Source organism: Ctenopharyngodon idella, chromosome 5, assembly GCF_019924925.1.
Source record: "Ctenopharyngodon idella isolate HZGC_01 chromosome 5, HZGC01, whole genome shotgun sequence".
Classification (NCBI taxonomy): Eukaryota; Metazoa; Chordata; class Actinopteri; order Cypriniformes; family Xenocyprididae; genus Ctenopharyngodon; species Ctenopharyngodon idella.
In genome coordinates, this window is record NC_067224.1 from 2,950,938 (window position 1) to 2,966,763 (window position 15,826).

Below are 15,826 nucleotides of genomic sequence, written 5' to 3' on the forward strand. Positions count from 1 at the left end.
GCGAACGCACAGAGTAACGTTATAACATTTTCAACACACTCAAATGTATCTAATATGATAAACAGAGCGGTGTTACCTCATACTCATGACCGGAAAAGCGGAAGCGGCGCCGGCGACTGTGGCATAATAAAAGCTCCAGCGGCCTCGTTCAGCTCTCACAACACTCGGTCCTGCTCTGCTTCATACTACAGTAACGTTAATAATCACATCCATGAACATGATTTCTTCCCGAGTCCTATCCCAATTATTTCCACCGTGTGTGTGATGTGAAGACCACATGTCCCAAGATTCTGCGCTCAAACTTGCCGTCATCAAGCTACGCCTTTGTTTTGAATAGGCCTCTAGCGACCTCTAGCAGACAGAAATCTTACATATTGCACCTTTAAGTGCCTCTGATAGGCCATTGTGTTCACACACTCAACATATATGTCTGTGATTGGCTACAAAGATCAACACACGAAAGTGTTTGAATTTGAAAGTGTTTTGAGAACTGGAGCCGTGTGTATCTGTGTAAGGACTCAGTGAAGAGTGTCATTGATGTCTATTTACAACATGTTTTTGAAGCGTTGATCATTGTAGCCAATCGCGGACATATCTGATGCGCGCGTGACACAATGGCCAATCAGAGGCGTTTACGAATCTGCTCAACAGTGCTCAAAACGTCACGTTTAAAATTTCAGTACTGACTTGGAATCAAAGTCGGCGCTTTTGACAACACTATTCCCTACATTACCCCACTGATATAGTTCACTTGAAGGAGTGAATGAAAACGAGTGAGTGAATTCGGACACTGAGTGTGCCGCTTTTATATAGTTTGTGCTGTTTAATAATCATTTGAAACTTAGCAAACTGGCAGCTCCAGTAGTAAGATGAAAATATTGATCCTGAACTCTGTCTTAGTATAAACCTTAATTATTTTAATAATCACTTAAAAATTATATATTTATACATGTATGATATTATGCTGCAGCCACATTGGACCAGTGTGGTTTGGAAAATGGATGGATGGATGGTTCAGCTGCAGGCGCCATCTTCTGGTGAGACGCAGAAATTCATTTGGCGTGCGACTCTTACAGTGCATTATGGGTATTCTCTAGCCGTTGAGCGTGCATCAGTTGTACACTCATTATTGCGGTGCATTGTGGGATTGAATGAGTGCACTCGATATCATCCACTATGGCTGTCCCCTCAAATAGTGCCCTATTTAAGGGCATAGGGGACGATTTCGGACACAGCCTTAGTTTCAGTTTCAGTGTATTTGACGGTAGTTTTTCTCAAAGGAAACGCTGAAAAGCTTGTGTAGTGACTCAAAGCAGCTCTGGAGATGTAGTTTATATCCTCATATATTGAGACGGTGTGGTGAGAAATCAAGTCCCCCCAGGAATCGGGTCTCCTTTAGGACCCCATGTGATCCCATTGGTCCAAATGACTTTTAATGGGTAGTATTTTTAGCGCCTGATTATAATTCCTGCGAAATCACGTTATGATTTATATTGTTTAAAATGCGTTATAATGACCATTAATGTCTAAATTACATGGTTCATATAATAGTATATAACTGAAGCTATAGGTTGTGAAATCAAGCATTTCTCCTCCTTTTTTTTTTAGTTAGTTTATATTAGGTATGGTTTTTGCTACCAGTATAGTTCCCAATTACATGTTTTAAATGAGTGATGTTTGTGTGTACTTAGCATGACAATTGATTTATTAAAAATTATATAATAGTAATATTATATACTATTCCAAATTGCTATTATTCTTAGTAAAATTACTTTTACAGAACATAGTATGTTGCAAAAATCCCTATCCTTATTAATAAAAATACATTTTTAGGCATTTTTTGTCTTTCCAGTTTGTTTTATTATGCAATACATATGCATTCATTTTATATTTAAAGCATTTTTTTTTTTTGTGCACTTAATGTTATAAACATTATACAATTGTGAGCTTATTGTTATCAATGTACATTTTTTCACGATCTCGATATGATATCGTTTATCGCCCGCCCAGCCCTAGTCACAGTCAAAATTAAGTCCATATTGAAATCTCTGTCATTCTTTGGATTCATTGAATGATTAGTCAACATTCATTAAACTATTGTTGATAATTACTTATGAATTAGTACTAAGGATTATTGTTAATAATCTCTTAATGGGTTTTCTGAAACCTCATAATCAAAATTGCTGTGAAGGGAGGACTTTATCACTGAATTACACTGTGATTTTTAAATATTTTATTCCTATTTTCTTCATATTAATCTTGATTTCCACCCATAAATCCAGATCCACAATGGCAGATAAGGGAGACAGGAAGTTCTCTCCGCGATACAGGAGACAGAAGGAAGCAGATGAAGCGGAGAGCTGGAGGAGCCCGCTGGGACGTGAACATGTGAGCCATGAACGCAGTTACAGTCCTAAAACGAAGCGGGGTGACGGGAATAGAAGAGCCAAAGCCTCACTGTCGTACAGCTCTTCTGAGGGAAGAGCGTTTGGACAGAGTCCTTCACACCCGGACCGATTTCAGAGGGGTTCACCTGCTGAGCGGAGAAACTGGAGAGAACGAGGAGATGGACCGAAACAAGACAGACTTGGTAAAACACATGGATAAGCTATCGTTTAAGTATTAAGATTAAAATAAAGCTAACATCTCTTTACGTCTCGTCTATCAGACAGCATGCAGAGTTGGAGGGAGAAGAGCAAAATGGTGTCGATTGAAAGCTGCCTCACGAGACGGGATGTTTTACAGCTGTGCTTGGAAGCCGAAGGCAGTGATTGTGAACTTAAAGAGGTTTGGAAGTTATAGACTAACCGGTTAGGCAATTTAAATAGTATTCTGGGCAAAATGGCATGATTTAGAAAAGAGATATTCCTAAAAGCAGTACTGTGGTGGTACCATGGTATTGAAGGAATACCGTATTTATGTACCATAATCTTTACAACTTTGGTTCATAAAATCACAATGCACTTACACTACTGGTCAAAACTTTAGAATAATTCAGATTTTTTTGTTTTTGAAACGAGTCTCTTCTGCTCACCAAGGCATTTATTTGATCAAAAAAATACAGTAAAAACAGACATTTTATTACAATTTAAAATAAATAATATTCTATTTGAATATATTGTAAACTGTAATTTATTCCTGTGATCAAAGCTGAATTTTCAGCATCATTACTCCAGTCTTCAGTGTCACATGATCCTTCAGAAATCATTCTAATATGATGATTTTGCTGCTCAAGAAACATTTCTGATTATTATTAATGTGCTGCTTCATATTTTTGTTGAAACCATGATGCATGAATCTTCTGGATTCTTTGATGAATAGAAAGTTTAAAAGAACAGCATTTATTTGAAATAATATAATTTTTTGTAACAATGAAAAAAGTCTTTACTGTCACTTTTGATCATTTTAATGCATCCTTGCTGAATAAAAGCATTAATTTCTTCCACAAAACAAACTTTTGAACGGCAGTGTACATTGATCATATTTGTTGACGTAATCTGATTTTGTTTCTTTTTCTGCATTCTTATTAGTCAACCATCAGCCTGCGGTTCAGATGTGATAAATGTAGGGTGTACTGTGAAGACATGTCTCCAGCTCTCTGTCACATCAGAGAAAGATCCCACAGGAAGAAAGCCAAAGTGAGGATCATATAACAAAATTATGATCAAGAAGTTGGCAGGCTCAAACTGCTGTGCTTGTCATTTACGGCTGAAATGTGTCTCGTCCTTACAGGAACTGCAGAAGCTGACGCTGCTGTTGAACATACCGCCTCCTGGAAAAGGACAGTGTCATTCAATCAGCTCTGCACTGGAAAGTGTGGTCACTGAGTTTGGTTTGAACGATCAGGACTTGAAACAACGCCAAAATATTCTCGCTCTCGTTCAGGACGTCCTTCAACCTGTCCTTCCAGGTATCTAACAGCGTCATTGCATCCTTTATTTGATGCTTCCTAGTGCTGCACGAAATTGAGAATCATGATTTTGAATAAACAACTAAACAAAATAACATGTAGTTTACTAGAGGTTCTGATGAAATGTTAAATGCTGCAGTCTATTTAAAAAAAAAATGTTTAACTAATTTGAATTATATTTTTTAAAACAGTCGATTTGAATGAATGATTCAATGACTCACTCATAAATACTTCACTTGTTTCATTACTGGATGAATCAGCATTTTTTAACGAATCTCTTGAGTGAATGATTCAATGACAGATATATTTTTTAACAGTCACTTGTCGCCCCTACTGGTGTTTCGATGTAATTGATACAATCTTTATTTGAAGCGTCAAGTCACTTTCAAAAGGTGATTTGCTCTAGGGCTGGGCGATTAAAATGATAATGATAATTATCACGATATAATTTTTTTCGATACAACGATATCAAGAGTTCAAAAGCGGAACAAAACTCATTTGAACGGCATGCTACACGGGCCATTTATCCGCTCTGCTCAAAGTTCAAACGGCAGCTTGGCGCGAGCTTACTAATTTCAGAGGCTGCATCCTCCGGATGATCAGTGGCAGCGCCAACGCATATTTAAATATTCTCAATAATAAATTTAAATGTTTTAATAGATAGAGCCGAATCGCTGTCAATTCGGAATAAGATTGTGTTGGTGTTTGAATTGAGATTGCAAATTTATTTTTATTTATTTTTATTTATTTTTTTAACGATTCCTCCATACGTTTTACTTACTTTTCCCCTTCAGAATGCCAATTCAGGTTATATGGATCTTCCTGCACCAAGTTCGGCTTCAAAGATTCTGATGTAAACATTGATGTGAAGTTTCCATCCTATGTGAGTATGAAGTGCACATTAGAAATATTCTCACAGTTTTCCTTTTAATATATCTTAAGGCTTTGAGTTTGATCTAAGTAAATGATTTTATATTTACATTTAAATGGGTCATTTTTTTTTTTTTATTTGATCCCTGTTTCCTTCTACGTTTGTGTCTGTGTTAAGAAATCCTATCAAGACCGTGCAGTGCCACAACAACTTAATTAAACCTAGCATGAAGTGAACTTTACTCTCTTCAGTTGTTATTACAGGCATCACAAAGTAATATATCAATTTTTAAGACTCTTATCAGACTTGTGCCTCACAGAGGATGAGCTATTATTGGCTCAAACGCCTGATCCAAGCTAATTATCACTGACATTTGGACACAGTATCACGATTTGCTGTGTGTACACTATGATAGCTAACACATAAACCATGGCATATGCCTTTTAAAGCCTTTAATTAGATTTCTTTCATCAAACAGTGTATGATCAAACAGTGTTTAATCACATGTTTTACAAAAATGAATTTTTGCTTTTGCTGGTGAAGTTTGGTCAATAAGTGTTTTGTAATTAAGAACAAAATCTCTCATCAGTTCCAGCATCCTGATGTTCTTCTCGTGGCTCAAGAGCATCTCTCTAAAAGCGGTAAGATGAAAAGCAGTGAAGCAAATAAAAAAAAAAGTGTTATAAATGGCCATGATGATGAAAGAGCAGGGTATGGAGTTCGACACTGATGCTGACATTTTGGCCAAAAAATAGCTGATGCATATAATCAGGGCTTGACATTAACACCCACCAAATGCGGGTGTATGTCAGCAGTGTCGTGTAACAGTCTCTCCTACTAGCCACTTTGGCGGGTTGAATTTTATATATTATATACATTTTTCAATAGTCTTTTAAAAAGGCATCTGAAATAATAAACTAAATGCAATGTAGTGTTGTCAAAAATGTATCGAAAAATTTATATATCGATACTGAAATATCTGAAACGCTTCCAATACTCATTTTCCGCAGAATAGGTGTGCAATACCAGCTGCTCTTTCTCGCCGACAGCAAGTTACACACAAACCCATCTCCCCTCTCTCACTCGTTTCATTTGCTCCGGATGAATATTGTTGGTGTTACAGGGCTTGAATTTTGGTATGGGATTGTGCATATTGCGCATAATTTTATGATCACACCCAAAGTGCGCGCACAAAGCCACCTCATAGTAGCCTACTGTAACAGTAATGGGTCTGTGTGTCAGGTCTTAAAGTGACAGCAGCCTAATATACCTGCTGCCAAATTATGAGATAATATTAAAAATATCTATATGGCAGTTTTCCCCCATGATATCAATGACAAAATTGTGGCCAGTGAAAATGCTGAGTGGCTAGTAACTTTGGAAAACCACTAGCCACAGTGGCTGGTGAGAAAAAAAGTTAATGTCAAGCCTGGCATATAATATATAATATTATAAGTATTTACAATAAAGCAACTCCAGTATAGAATAACAATGGTATGTTTTCATTTTTCTCACTGTTTTATTTTCATAATCGCAGATCTTTTTGTCAATGTGGAGGGAGACTTCCATAAGAGGATGCCTGTAGTTGTGTGCCAAGAGAAATCAAGGTCTGTTTTCTTGAGTTTTGTTCTTTACAAAGCTAATATACGAAGCTGTATATTTGGTTTTATGTAGTTTTTAAAAATTTTATTTTTTTTTTAAATGTACACTACTGTCAAAAAGTTTGTCGGGTCAGTACGATTTTTTTTGAAAGAAATTAATACTTTTATTCAGCAAAAATGCATTAAATTGAAGTAACATTTCTATTTCAAATAAATGCTGTTTTTTTAACTTTGTTCATCAAAGGATCCTACAAAAAACATGAAGCAGCTCAACTGTTTTCAACATTGATAATAATCAGAAATGTTTCTTGAGTATCAAATGAGCATATTAGAATAATTTCTGAACGATCATGTGACACTGAAGACTGGAGTAATGATGCTGAGCAGCAATCATCGGGGTTCAAACGCTTTAAGGTCTTTAAGCACATGCGTAAAAAGGTATTGTGTTTTAATTAGCAAGCCTGTAATCATCTCGATTATAGATGGAAAAGACCATTCACAGCCAATACAGGAAATTTACCATAGGAAATATAGTGTTTATAAAGCTATTATTATAACAGTTATCGAGGTTGAGCCAAAAACCTTGGACTAGTTCGCCAAAGTTGATTTTCGAAATAATCTCAGATATTTAACGAACGATTTGATGGACAGCAGCGGTCCTAGAGGCAAAGTTGCTCAGAATGAGGAGTTCTACCATTTGGTATTAATGTCGTGGGTATGTGCAAAAAATTGCATGATAAACAATCCTTTGTGTGTGAAAATCGTGAAGGCGCCCCCCAGTGGCTGATTTCTTTCGAATTTCTCACAGGCCTCCAGGGCTGTGAGTCAAGCAGACCCAGCAAGTTTTGCTCCGATTGGCCTCTGTTAACCTTGTCTGATAGCTGCTCATTGGTCTTTATTTTTGAGATGCGTCATTGAATACACTGCATGCCAGTTTTCAAGTCAATCGGACTAACAGTGAAGTAGTTATAGCTGCTTTCATGTTGTTTTTTTTACTGTTATAGCGCCACCAAATGGCCAGTCGTCGTGTCCTTTTTCACGCGACCACAGATTCGGCTCTTACATAGGTGTGCTGAGTTTGGTAAAAATATCTCATTCTGTTCATGAGTTACAGCCATTTTAGTAAAAGTGGCTCCACCTACTTCGAACGTTTTGGCGGCCCTTAGGGACCGTGAATTGAAATTTCAACTTTTTTTCATAATTATTGACAATCAGACTCTGGAGAATCTCGCTGCACTGGTTTGGTTCTGATCGGGCCAAAAACCTAGGACTAGTTCGCAAAAGGTTTTTCAAAAAATCCAAAATACCCGAAAATTTCGCCGGAATGATGAGCGATTCAGAGGCATGCATTTTGTCCATCTTGAACCCCTAATTACATTTTACAATATATTCACATAGAGATCAGTGATTTCAAATTGTTGTAATATTTCACAATATTACTGTTAATACTGTATTTTTGATCAAATAAATGCAGCCTTGATGAGAAGAAGAGAATTCTTTCAAAAAAAGCTTACCTTTTGAACGGTAGTGTATATTAAATTCATTAACAGAGGAAGAGTTGTGTCTTTAAGTAATTTTTTAAACTGCTTTAAGCATATGTTATATATATATATATATATATATATTTTTTTTTTTTATCTCCAAAGTGGTCTGATCTGCAAAATCAGTGCAGGCAATGAAAGTGCATGCTTAACAACAGCATATTTGGCCGAGATGGCGAGTCTGGAACCGCAGCTCATCCCGCTGATCATATGCTTTAGACACTGGGCTAAGGTAAGACTGATGTGCTCAGTGATGTTTGTTTTAATAGACAGTATGTCGGTTTTTTCAGGCAAGTTTAAAATACTAAATTGCACGTTTGTATACTTTGGTTTTCCGTGTTGTCTGAAACATGATATACATAATATTACATGGTTTTAATAGGTGGTATTTTCTTATGTACAGTGAAGCAGCATAAAGAATGTTAAAGCCTACATGCATATTTATATATCCTCATAATATGTGATATGGTTTTTTTTTTTTTGTGAATTAGATTTGTTGTGTAGACCAGATGGAAGAAGGTGGACTTCCTTCCTACAGCTTTACCCTCATGGTCATCAGCTTCCTGCAACGTCGCAAGGAGCCTGTCTTACCTTCGTACCTAGAACACGTGGTGTGTGATTCAACATTAATGCATCCATTTATTCATGTTTATAGGACCAATGCCTGATTATTGCATCTGGATCCTTTTGGAGAGGTAACCTGAGATAATCTGCAGTCAGCCGGCCATTACTGCAAAAAAAATAAACCCCGACACGGTGATCAAGACCCAGACCCTAATGCAATAATTATCCTGTTTATTATAAAGATACTCACCACATGATTAAATATGGGAAATATAAGTTGGAAATCCAACCTGAAATTATTTGGCAACACTTTACTTAGCCTTTGTGTAACACATTATAATAGTATTCATGATGTACATTTATAATGCATTATATCTTTTCTTAAATAATTGTATAATATTTGCAGATTCCTTGTTACATCTGAAATTGGTTATGTTTTCTAAAGGAATGTTCAATGAATAAGTATTATAACTGTGGTTACAATTATTCATGAGATCATACAATGCATTAGAAGGTGAATTACTATGAATAATTAATGCATTAAAAATACTTCATTATATATGAAGGCTTTAAGTAAAGTGTTACCAATTGTTTTATAATTTTACCTGTATATTGGACACGGTTTGACAATTTAATGATCAGCATACAAAAATATTTTACCACAGAATGCTGCAACTGACCAATCACCATCAAGTATTTCAGAGAGCCATGTAATGTACTAGGTGTGTGCGATATTGACAAGTAATATCTCTGTATTTTCTGGGATTTTGTTGATAATGATGATTAGAAGATATTTAGCTGGGTGTGTTTTTGGGCTGGTATCTCTGGGCCTGTCGTGGACAGCTGACTCCCAAAAATGTTCATATTCTTTATATTCTGTATGGTGGTCAGTGACAGAAATGAACTTTTTCATTATATTTGCCACCTTAAATTAATTTCAAGCTCATTTTTACCTTCATAAGGGCAATTCTTTCTAACCTTATTAGTTGTATGCCTCTTTTATGTCAAAATGGGTCATGCATGTCCCAAACACACGATTATAATGTTCTCATTATAATTTTATGTAGCCTATATGACAGATTTGCGCTGCACATGTTTCGCTTTCCTTTTGAAGTGATTTCAATTATTTCAAGCAATTCAAAACCATCATGGTGTCTCAGCTGAAGGAAATATACATGATTTATTGGCTGTAATATATCTGCCAAGTTTTCTTATATGGCCAATAACGATAGGTTTAAAAAATGAACCTATATCGGCCGATACCAATATGGTGGCCGATATATCATGCATCCCTATTGAATATATAATATAGAGAAATATGAGACAAAAACTTGGGTGTTTTTGCCCCTGTATATTGAATTTTGGGAAATTCTAACTGCATTGTACTACATCATGCAGTGAAAGTGATATCACTTTCATTGCCTGTTTTTGTTTGTTTTTTGTCATACTTGCGTGTCACACTTGATAATGTCAGCTCACAAATCATTAAAATTATCATAGACAATACATACCGTACACCCCTGTAATGAACAACAAAATTGCATTTACTTCCATGAAAACTCCACCCATAAGATACAAAACTTAAACTAGACAATTTAGAAAATTGTTTCAATGTTTATTATGGAAATTCCTGTAAGATAATTTCATTTGTTTCATTTTTGTAGCGGTCTACAAGAGATGCAGAGACTGATGTTGTGTCTTGTTTTAGGGTTTGCCCGTGAGTAAACTCAAGAGTTTCTCCTTAACCGGGGTTGAAAAAGGACACGTGCTTTGGGTATATGATCAAACCTCAAACGATTCATCTCAAGATAAAGACAAAGGCATCAAGAAGGGAAAGGTTAGTGTGTTCCCAGTTGTTCATCTATTGTGTATCAAAAGATTTCATTTAAAGACAACTTTGAGGTCAAGCCAAAAGAAAGTCAACACAATTACTGCTGTATTTTATGAAAGCTTGTTTCCACCACGAAATAAAAAAGGTAATTAAGACTTTTTTATCTCACAATTCTGACACAATTTGTGGGAAAAAAGGTCAGAATTGGGAGTTTATTTCTCAAAATTGTGACTAAATAGCCCTATTCGGACAGGACTAGTTTTCATGGAGGACATTAGAGAAATTTGCATTTCACAGATGCACTTTGCGATTCGAATCCTGTCTAAATCTGCCATGTCTGTGTTTTTCTCACACAACCTCAGTAAAAATTCCAGGGCAAATTACTTACTGTTTTTCAGCAAACTCCTCTGAGAAATCTAATCCCGTCTGAATGCGGATGCCTGACATGATATTATACTAGTGTTTCTCCTCGTGTTTTTTGACCTTCCTGAGATACCGTTTGTGCACCGATCTTTCACATGCTTTCATTTCAATATGGATCGTATCCTGTGAAAAATACAATTATTATAAAACCTTGTTATGTTTTTGTTTTAGTCAATGAAGTCACAATTTCGTTGTGCTGCATAATGGTTAAATTGATAATTATTTTCCTCAAAATTATAATCACAATGATTGTCATTTAAGAAGGTTTTTTTTGCATTTCATCAGAATTATTGCACTTTCATCTATAAGCACAAATCAAGAGAATGTCAACTCATACGCATGGTTTATTTTACCTCATAAAAGGTAAAATAGTTTTATTATAGGATGTTTATCATAAATTAACACACTCTCATGTACATTATGAAAACTGGTAAAACAATAAACTTCTTTCAAAAATTAAAACAGTGAAATGCTTAATAGTATTTTCAATAATTCCAAGTTACAGTGTTTTTTCTATTTATACAACCGCAAAAAAGACCACAATTGCAAACAATATAATTGAGATTCATGTTTGGATTTATTACAGCTCATCACTGAGAAGGCTTGATTGCAGATTTAACAGCACAAGCGGCTTGTGGAGGAACACATACTGACTGAAAGACACTGAGCAGAATATCTCAAATGGAGATCACTAAACTTGCCAGATTGCAAAGATTAAGGAAAACACTAGGCAGAAAATGTATCCATTTAAGAGAAAATCTCTGATTAGGGGATTTAAACTCTTGACATCTGGCAACCGCGAATATTTTTGACGCAAACAGACATTTTTGTAAAGTTTTTATTTTTTAAAATCCCCCTGAAATCAAAATTTAAAGGATTAGTTCACTTTCAAATAAAAATTACCTTATGCTTTACTCACCCTCAAGCCATCCTAGGTGTATATGACTTTCTTCTTTCTGATGAACACATCAGTGTTCATATGTAAATTTGTGTGAGCTTATTTTGATATTAGATCAAAAGATCTGAAAAGCCCATACATTTACCCGCCCATAGACCCTCCCCTTGAAGAAATCAGGACAGAAGTGGTCGAAAGTGGACAAAAGAGACGGATTAAAACTGTCTAAATGTGTCTCCCTCATCTACTTGTGATCCGATCAACCAAAACGCATCTTAATACCAGGTGGAAACAGGGCCTTTAACTTGCAATTGCTAGTTTATATCTCATAATTCTGAGGAAAAAAAGTCCGAATTGTGACTATATCTTGCTTTTCAAACTTTTTTCTTAGAATCGGAAGATATAAACTTGCAATTTTGAGGGGGGAAAAACGAATTGCAAGATGTTAAAAGTCGCAGTTAACTTCATTTTTTTTATTTTTTTTTTTTTTATCCAGTTGCGGAAACAAGCTTCTACAAAATTTTTTACCTGTTGGTTCAAAGTTCTGATTTGTTTTTTCTTGAATAGGCTCCACTGGTTTTCAAAGGCCGAAGTCCTCCTGTGCTGCTGGGGAAGCTTTGGGTCGAGTTACTGCGATATTACTCACTGGAATTTCAAATACCAGAGAAAGTCATTAGCGTGCGCACAAACGGTGAAGTGTGGCGTGATCTTAAAGACTGGCCCAAAAAGAGGATTGCAATAGAAGGTATCCATTGTGTCATGTGAGCTAGTTATGTTTTATATGTCTGCTGTCTGTTATTTATCTTTTTTTTTTTTTTTCTTCTTCTTTCTCAGATCCATTCGCCGTCCAGAGGAATGTGGCTCGGACGTTGAATAGTCAGACGATGTTTGACTATTTTTGGCATTGTCTCAAAACAGCTTATAAGTACTTTGCTTCTCCTTCAAAAAGCAAAGCTGGGAAAGTCCGTTCAAACAGTCAAAGTGACAAATCTGTGAGTGGTGTGAATCATGTTGTATCAGTGAAGAGAAGCACGAAAGTACCAGCTGAGGATTTGAACAGGTCCCATGCAAGATCCAGCCCACATAGTACAGAAGAACTGGAAGACTCTGACTATATGATTGAGCAGGACGATGAGGAAGAAGCCGACTCTGACATGGACACTGAGGTGTGCAACAGGCGTAAATAGATTGATTGATTGATTGATTGATTTGCTTTTCTGGAGGTCTGTTTTTCATCATGCAGTCGAGTTTAGCTACATTTGGGATCAACAAACTATGTCTGTTCATTTGTTTGTAAGCTTTAGCATCTAGCTGAGTTAATTCAGCCTTTTTTTAAGTTTAAAAATAATTTTCCTGAATTGAAATAAAATTAAATATAAATTTACTAACAGTTTTTGCAGCTTAGTTCGCTATTTTTAGACCTGGGAACAGCTCTGAAATCAAGAAAAATTAGATCCTCATATGATCCCCTTGAATTAGATCATTAAAAATCACTTTCCTGAATTGAAATAAAATTAAACACAAATATTTGTAGAAAAACTTAAACTTAAAAAACTTGCCTTGGCAACTAACTGAAATAAAATTGAAGATGAAGTACTAAAATTACTAAAACTGAAGAAGAAGAAAAAAAAAAAAAAAGGCTAAATATAAATATATAAAAGAGCCAAAAATAGTAAAATTAATAGTAAAATTACTAAAATCAAAACTGAAAATATAAAAATAAAATCTAACTCAAAATATTAATGAATACTATAATAGTACATAAATAATACTAAATTAACAATAATGGGTGGCCGTGTGTTAATTGTTTTGGCCTTATGATCATATGATCCCCTTGAAAGAGCTTCTCAGGTAAATTTTTCTACTTTTAAGGAAATTTATATGTTTTCCAGTTCAAATAAGACAAAGATCATTGTTAATACTTTTACGGTGTAATTTTAGCTAAATGGTTTTGTGAAATACTGAAGAAACAGTGTTTGCATAAGCTCTGAGTTACCCTCAGATAAATAACATATTGAAATTAAAATGAGATTGTGCACTTTTGTAGGGTGAAGATGAGGAAGATGATGGCGATGATGACGTCGAGCTTGATGAATCTGGTCATTCTGGCGATGAGATCTTCCCTTTTGACCGGGAGATGAGTGACGATGTGGCGTCCGATGTAGGCGATCCAGAGGAAGCGGCATCTGTCCCAAACAAACCCAAAGCAGAGCTTAACAAATCTGAATCGCCTGTAGGAACACAGTCGGACCTTGAAGGCGTTCATTATGTCTTCACTAAGCGGGTTTTCAGTGATGGCAGGGTAAATTTCAGTGATGGCATTCTTGTATTCACAACTACTGAGCGTTATTTTGCATGTCTATGTGAAACCATTCAAACTTATTAAATGTAAAATGCACTAATGTTTGCCAGATATTTAGCTGTTCTTGTCAAGCAATTGTTGAGAATGCAATCTTAAAGTGCCTCTATTATGCTATTTTAAAGGTTCCTAAATTTGATTTAGGTCTCCTACAACAGGTTTACATGCATCCAAGGTCAAAAAACACTTTAATTTTCTCATAATATCCATTGCAGCATCAGCTCATTTCTCACAGTGTCTGAAACGGTTCAATGAAATATCTGGTCTTACTAAACCCCTCCTTTCCGAGAGCCTGCTCTGCGCTGATTGGTCAGATGGCCCAGTCTGTTGTGATTGGTCGACTGCTTACAGCGCGTGTCAGAAACAAATTGCCCATCATATCTGAATTTCAGCTCAGAATCTTCCTCACACTTGATTCACAGTGATATGAGCTGTAAAGATGGCGTCAGTTTTACCGTATCAATTCCAGCATGAGTCCTCATTCTTTGGAAGTGGATTTGCTTTCGCAGCACAGAAAACAGCGTTTTTTTTTTTTTTTTTTTTTTTTTTTTGGACATGTCGACAACACTAAACAAACTCTTTCGTCCTCAGCTACAACTACAGTGTTTGAGGGCGGGGCAAAGTAGACATTGTTTGCTGGCAGCCAATGAAGACCATTATGCATATTTGCAACAAACCTACATAGGTTTGAGCAGAGCCATAGAAAAACAGAGTTGTGACATGCTTTGATCTCACGGTCATGTGGTTCATGGAGCTCTCAATAGTTCCAAACAACTCCGCGCTGTCAATCTGTTTGAATAGGTTTATGCAGGACAGCCAGCAGTTTCACTATATTTGCAGCAATTTTTGGTAAATATTAACACAATATGTGCATCGACTCTGCCTTACTGTAGCATTTTATTCTGGGGAGAGATAAAGAGACAACGTTAATGTTTTTCTTGAGTGATCTGGTTGTGTCACGTGAGTTCAGCGGCGTCGCAAATGTATATTTACAACATGATTTTACAATGTTGAGTATTGTAGCCAATCATGGGCATTTCTGTTAAACGTCTGATTGGTCATTATTTTCAAGTTGAGTGGAAATGACTATTGAGCCAATAAATGCTCCTCTTCCGCCATCTACTGGTTATAGTGGTCATTTCACGTCTTTTATCATTTTAATGTTGCAAACGTCCTTTTATGATACTCATGTAAGCATACACAACAGTTGAATATATGAATGATGCTAGCATATACTGAATTTAACCCAAAAAAAGAAGTTTTAAATGGTTTTTGAGTTTTTTGAAACTTTGCAGACCTTTTATTTTCACAAACAGCTGTATTACACACTACATTAAAGATAATATCTGAAAAAGCATAATGGGGCACTTTAAATGTTTCTGTTGACATTTGAATGATGTTGATATTTAATAACTTTAATGCAAATTTCTGCATCTGCAATTCCAGCACTTCTTGGTGACAAATTAACCATCTTTTATCTGTTAGTCCCCCATTGTGATATGCAGCCTTTGCAAGAGTGATGGACATTTGAAACAGGAGTGTCCCGAGGACTTCAAGCGAGTGGAGTTAAAACGCCTTCCACCCATGACCCTAGACTTCCTGAAGATTCTCAATGAAGTCTGTGAGCAGTGCTACCGTAAGTATGCTGTGGATATATTTTGACATGAAGACATTATTTTTTTTTTTTTTCCATTATTGTGGTGAACGAAACCAGAGAATGAAATGTAGATTGAGTATTTGCTGTTATGGGACCATTTAGACAAAGTTTTTGCCTTTCTTACACCTTTTATGGCACTATGAATTTTACATGTGCACATTTGTGCATACATCT

General features: G+C 35.9%; 1 protein-coding gene across 1 annotated transcript in view; it reads left to right on the plus strand.

The window, feature by feature from the left end:
• tut7 (terminal uridylyl transferase 7) overlaps positions 1-15,826 on the plus strand; it is a 31,164-nt gene that overhangs the window by 1,838 nt on the left and 13,500 nt on the right. Inside the window, exons 2-15 of the mRNA XM_051893633.1 lie at positions 2,283-2,590; positions 2,669-2,787; positions 3,531-3,638; positions 3,733-3,910; positions 4,705-4,793; positions 5,371-5,422; positions 6,319-6,388; positions 8,029-8,155; positions 8,415-8,534; positions 10,196-10,324; positions 12,204-12,381; positions 12,471-12,802; positions 13,684-13,938; positions 15,481-15,631. Of these exons, the coding sequence (XP_051749593.1) occupies positions 2,290-2,590; positions 2,669-2,787; positions 3,531-3,638; positions 3,733-3,910; positions 4,705-4,793; positions 5,371-5,422; positions 6,319-6,388; positions 8,029-8,155; positions 8,415-8,534; positions 10,196-10,324; positions 12,204-12,381; positions 12,471-12,802; positions 13,684-13,938; positions 15,481-15,631 (2,209 nt within the window). The 5' untranslated portion in view covers positions 2,283-2,289. The remainder of the gene's footprint in view (positions 1-2,282; positions 2,591-2,668; positions 2,788-3,530; positions 3,639-3,732; positions 3,911-4,704; positions 4,794-5,370; positions 5,423-6,318; positions 6,389-8,028; positions 8,156-8,414; positions 8,535-10,195; positions 10,325-12,203; positions 12,382-12,470; positions 12,803-13,683; positions 13,939-15,480; positions 15,632-15,826) is intronic.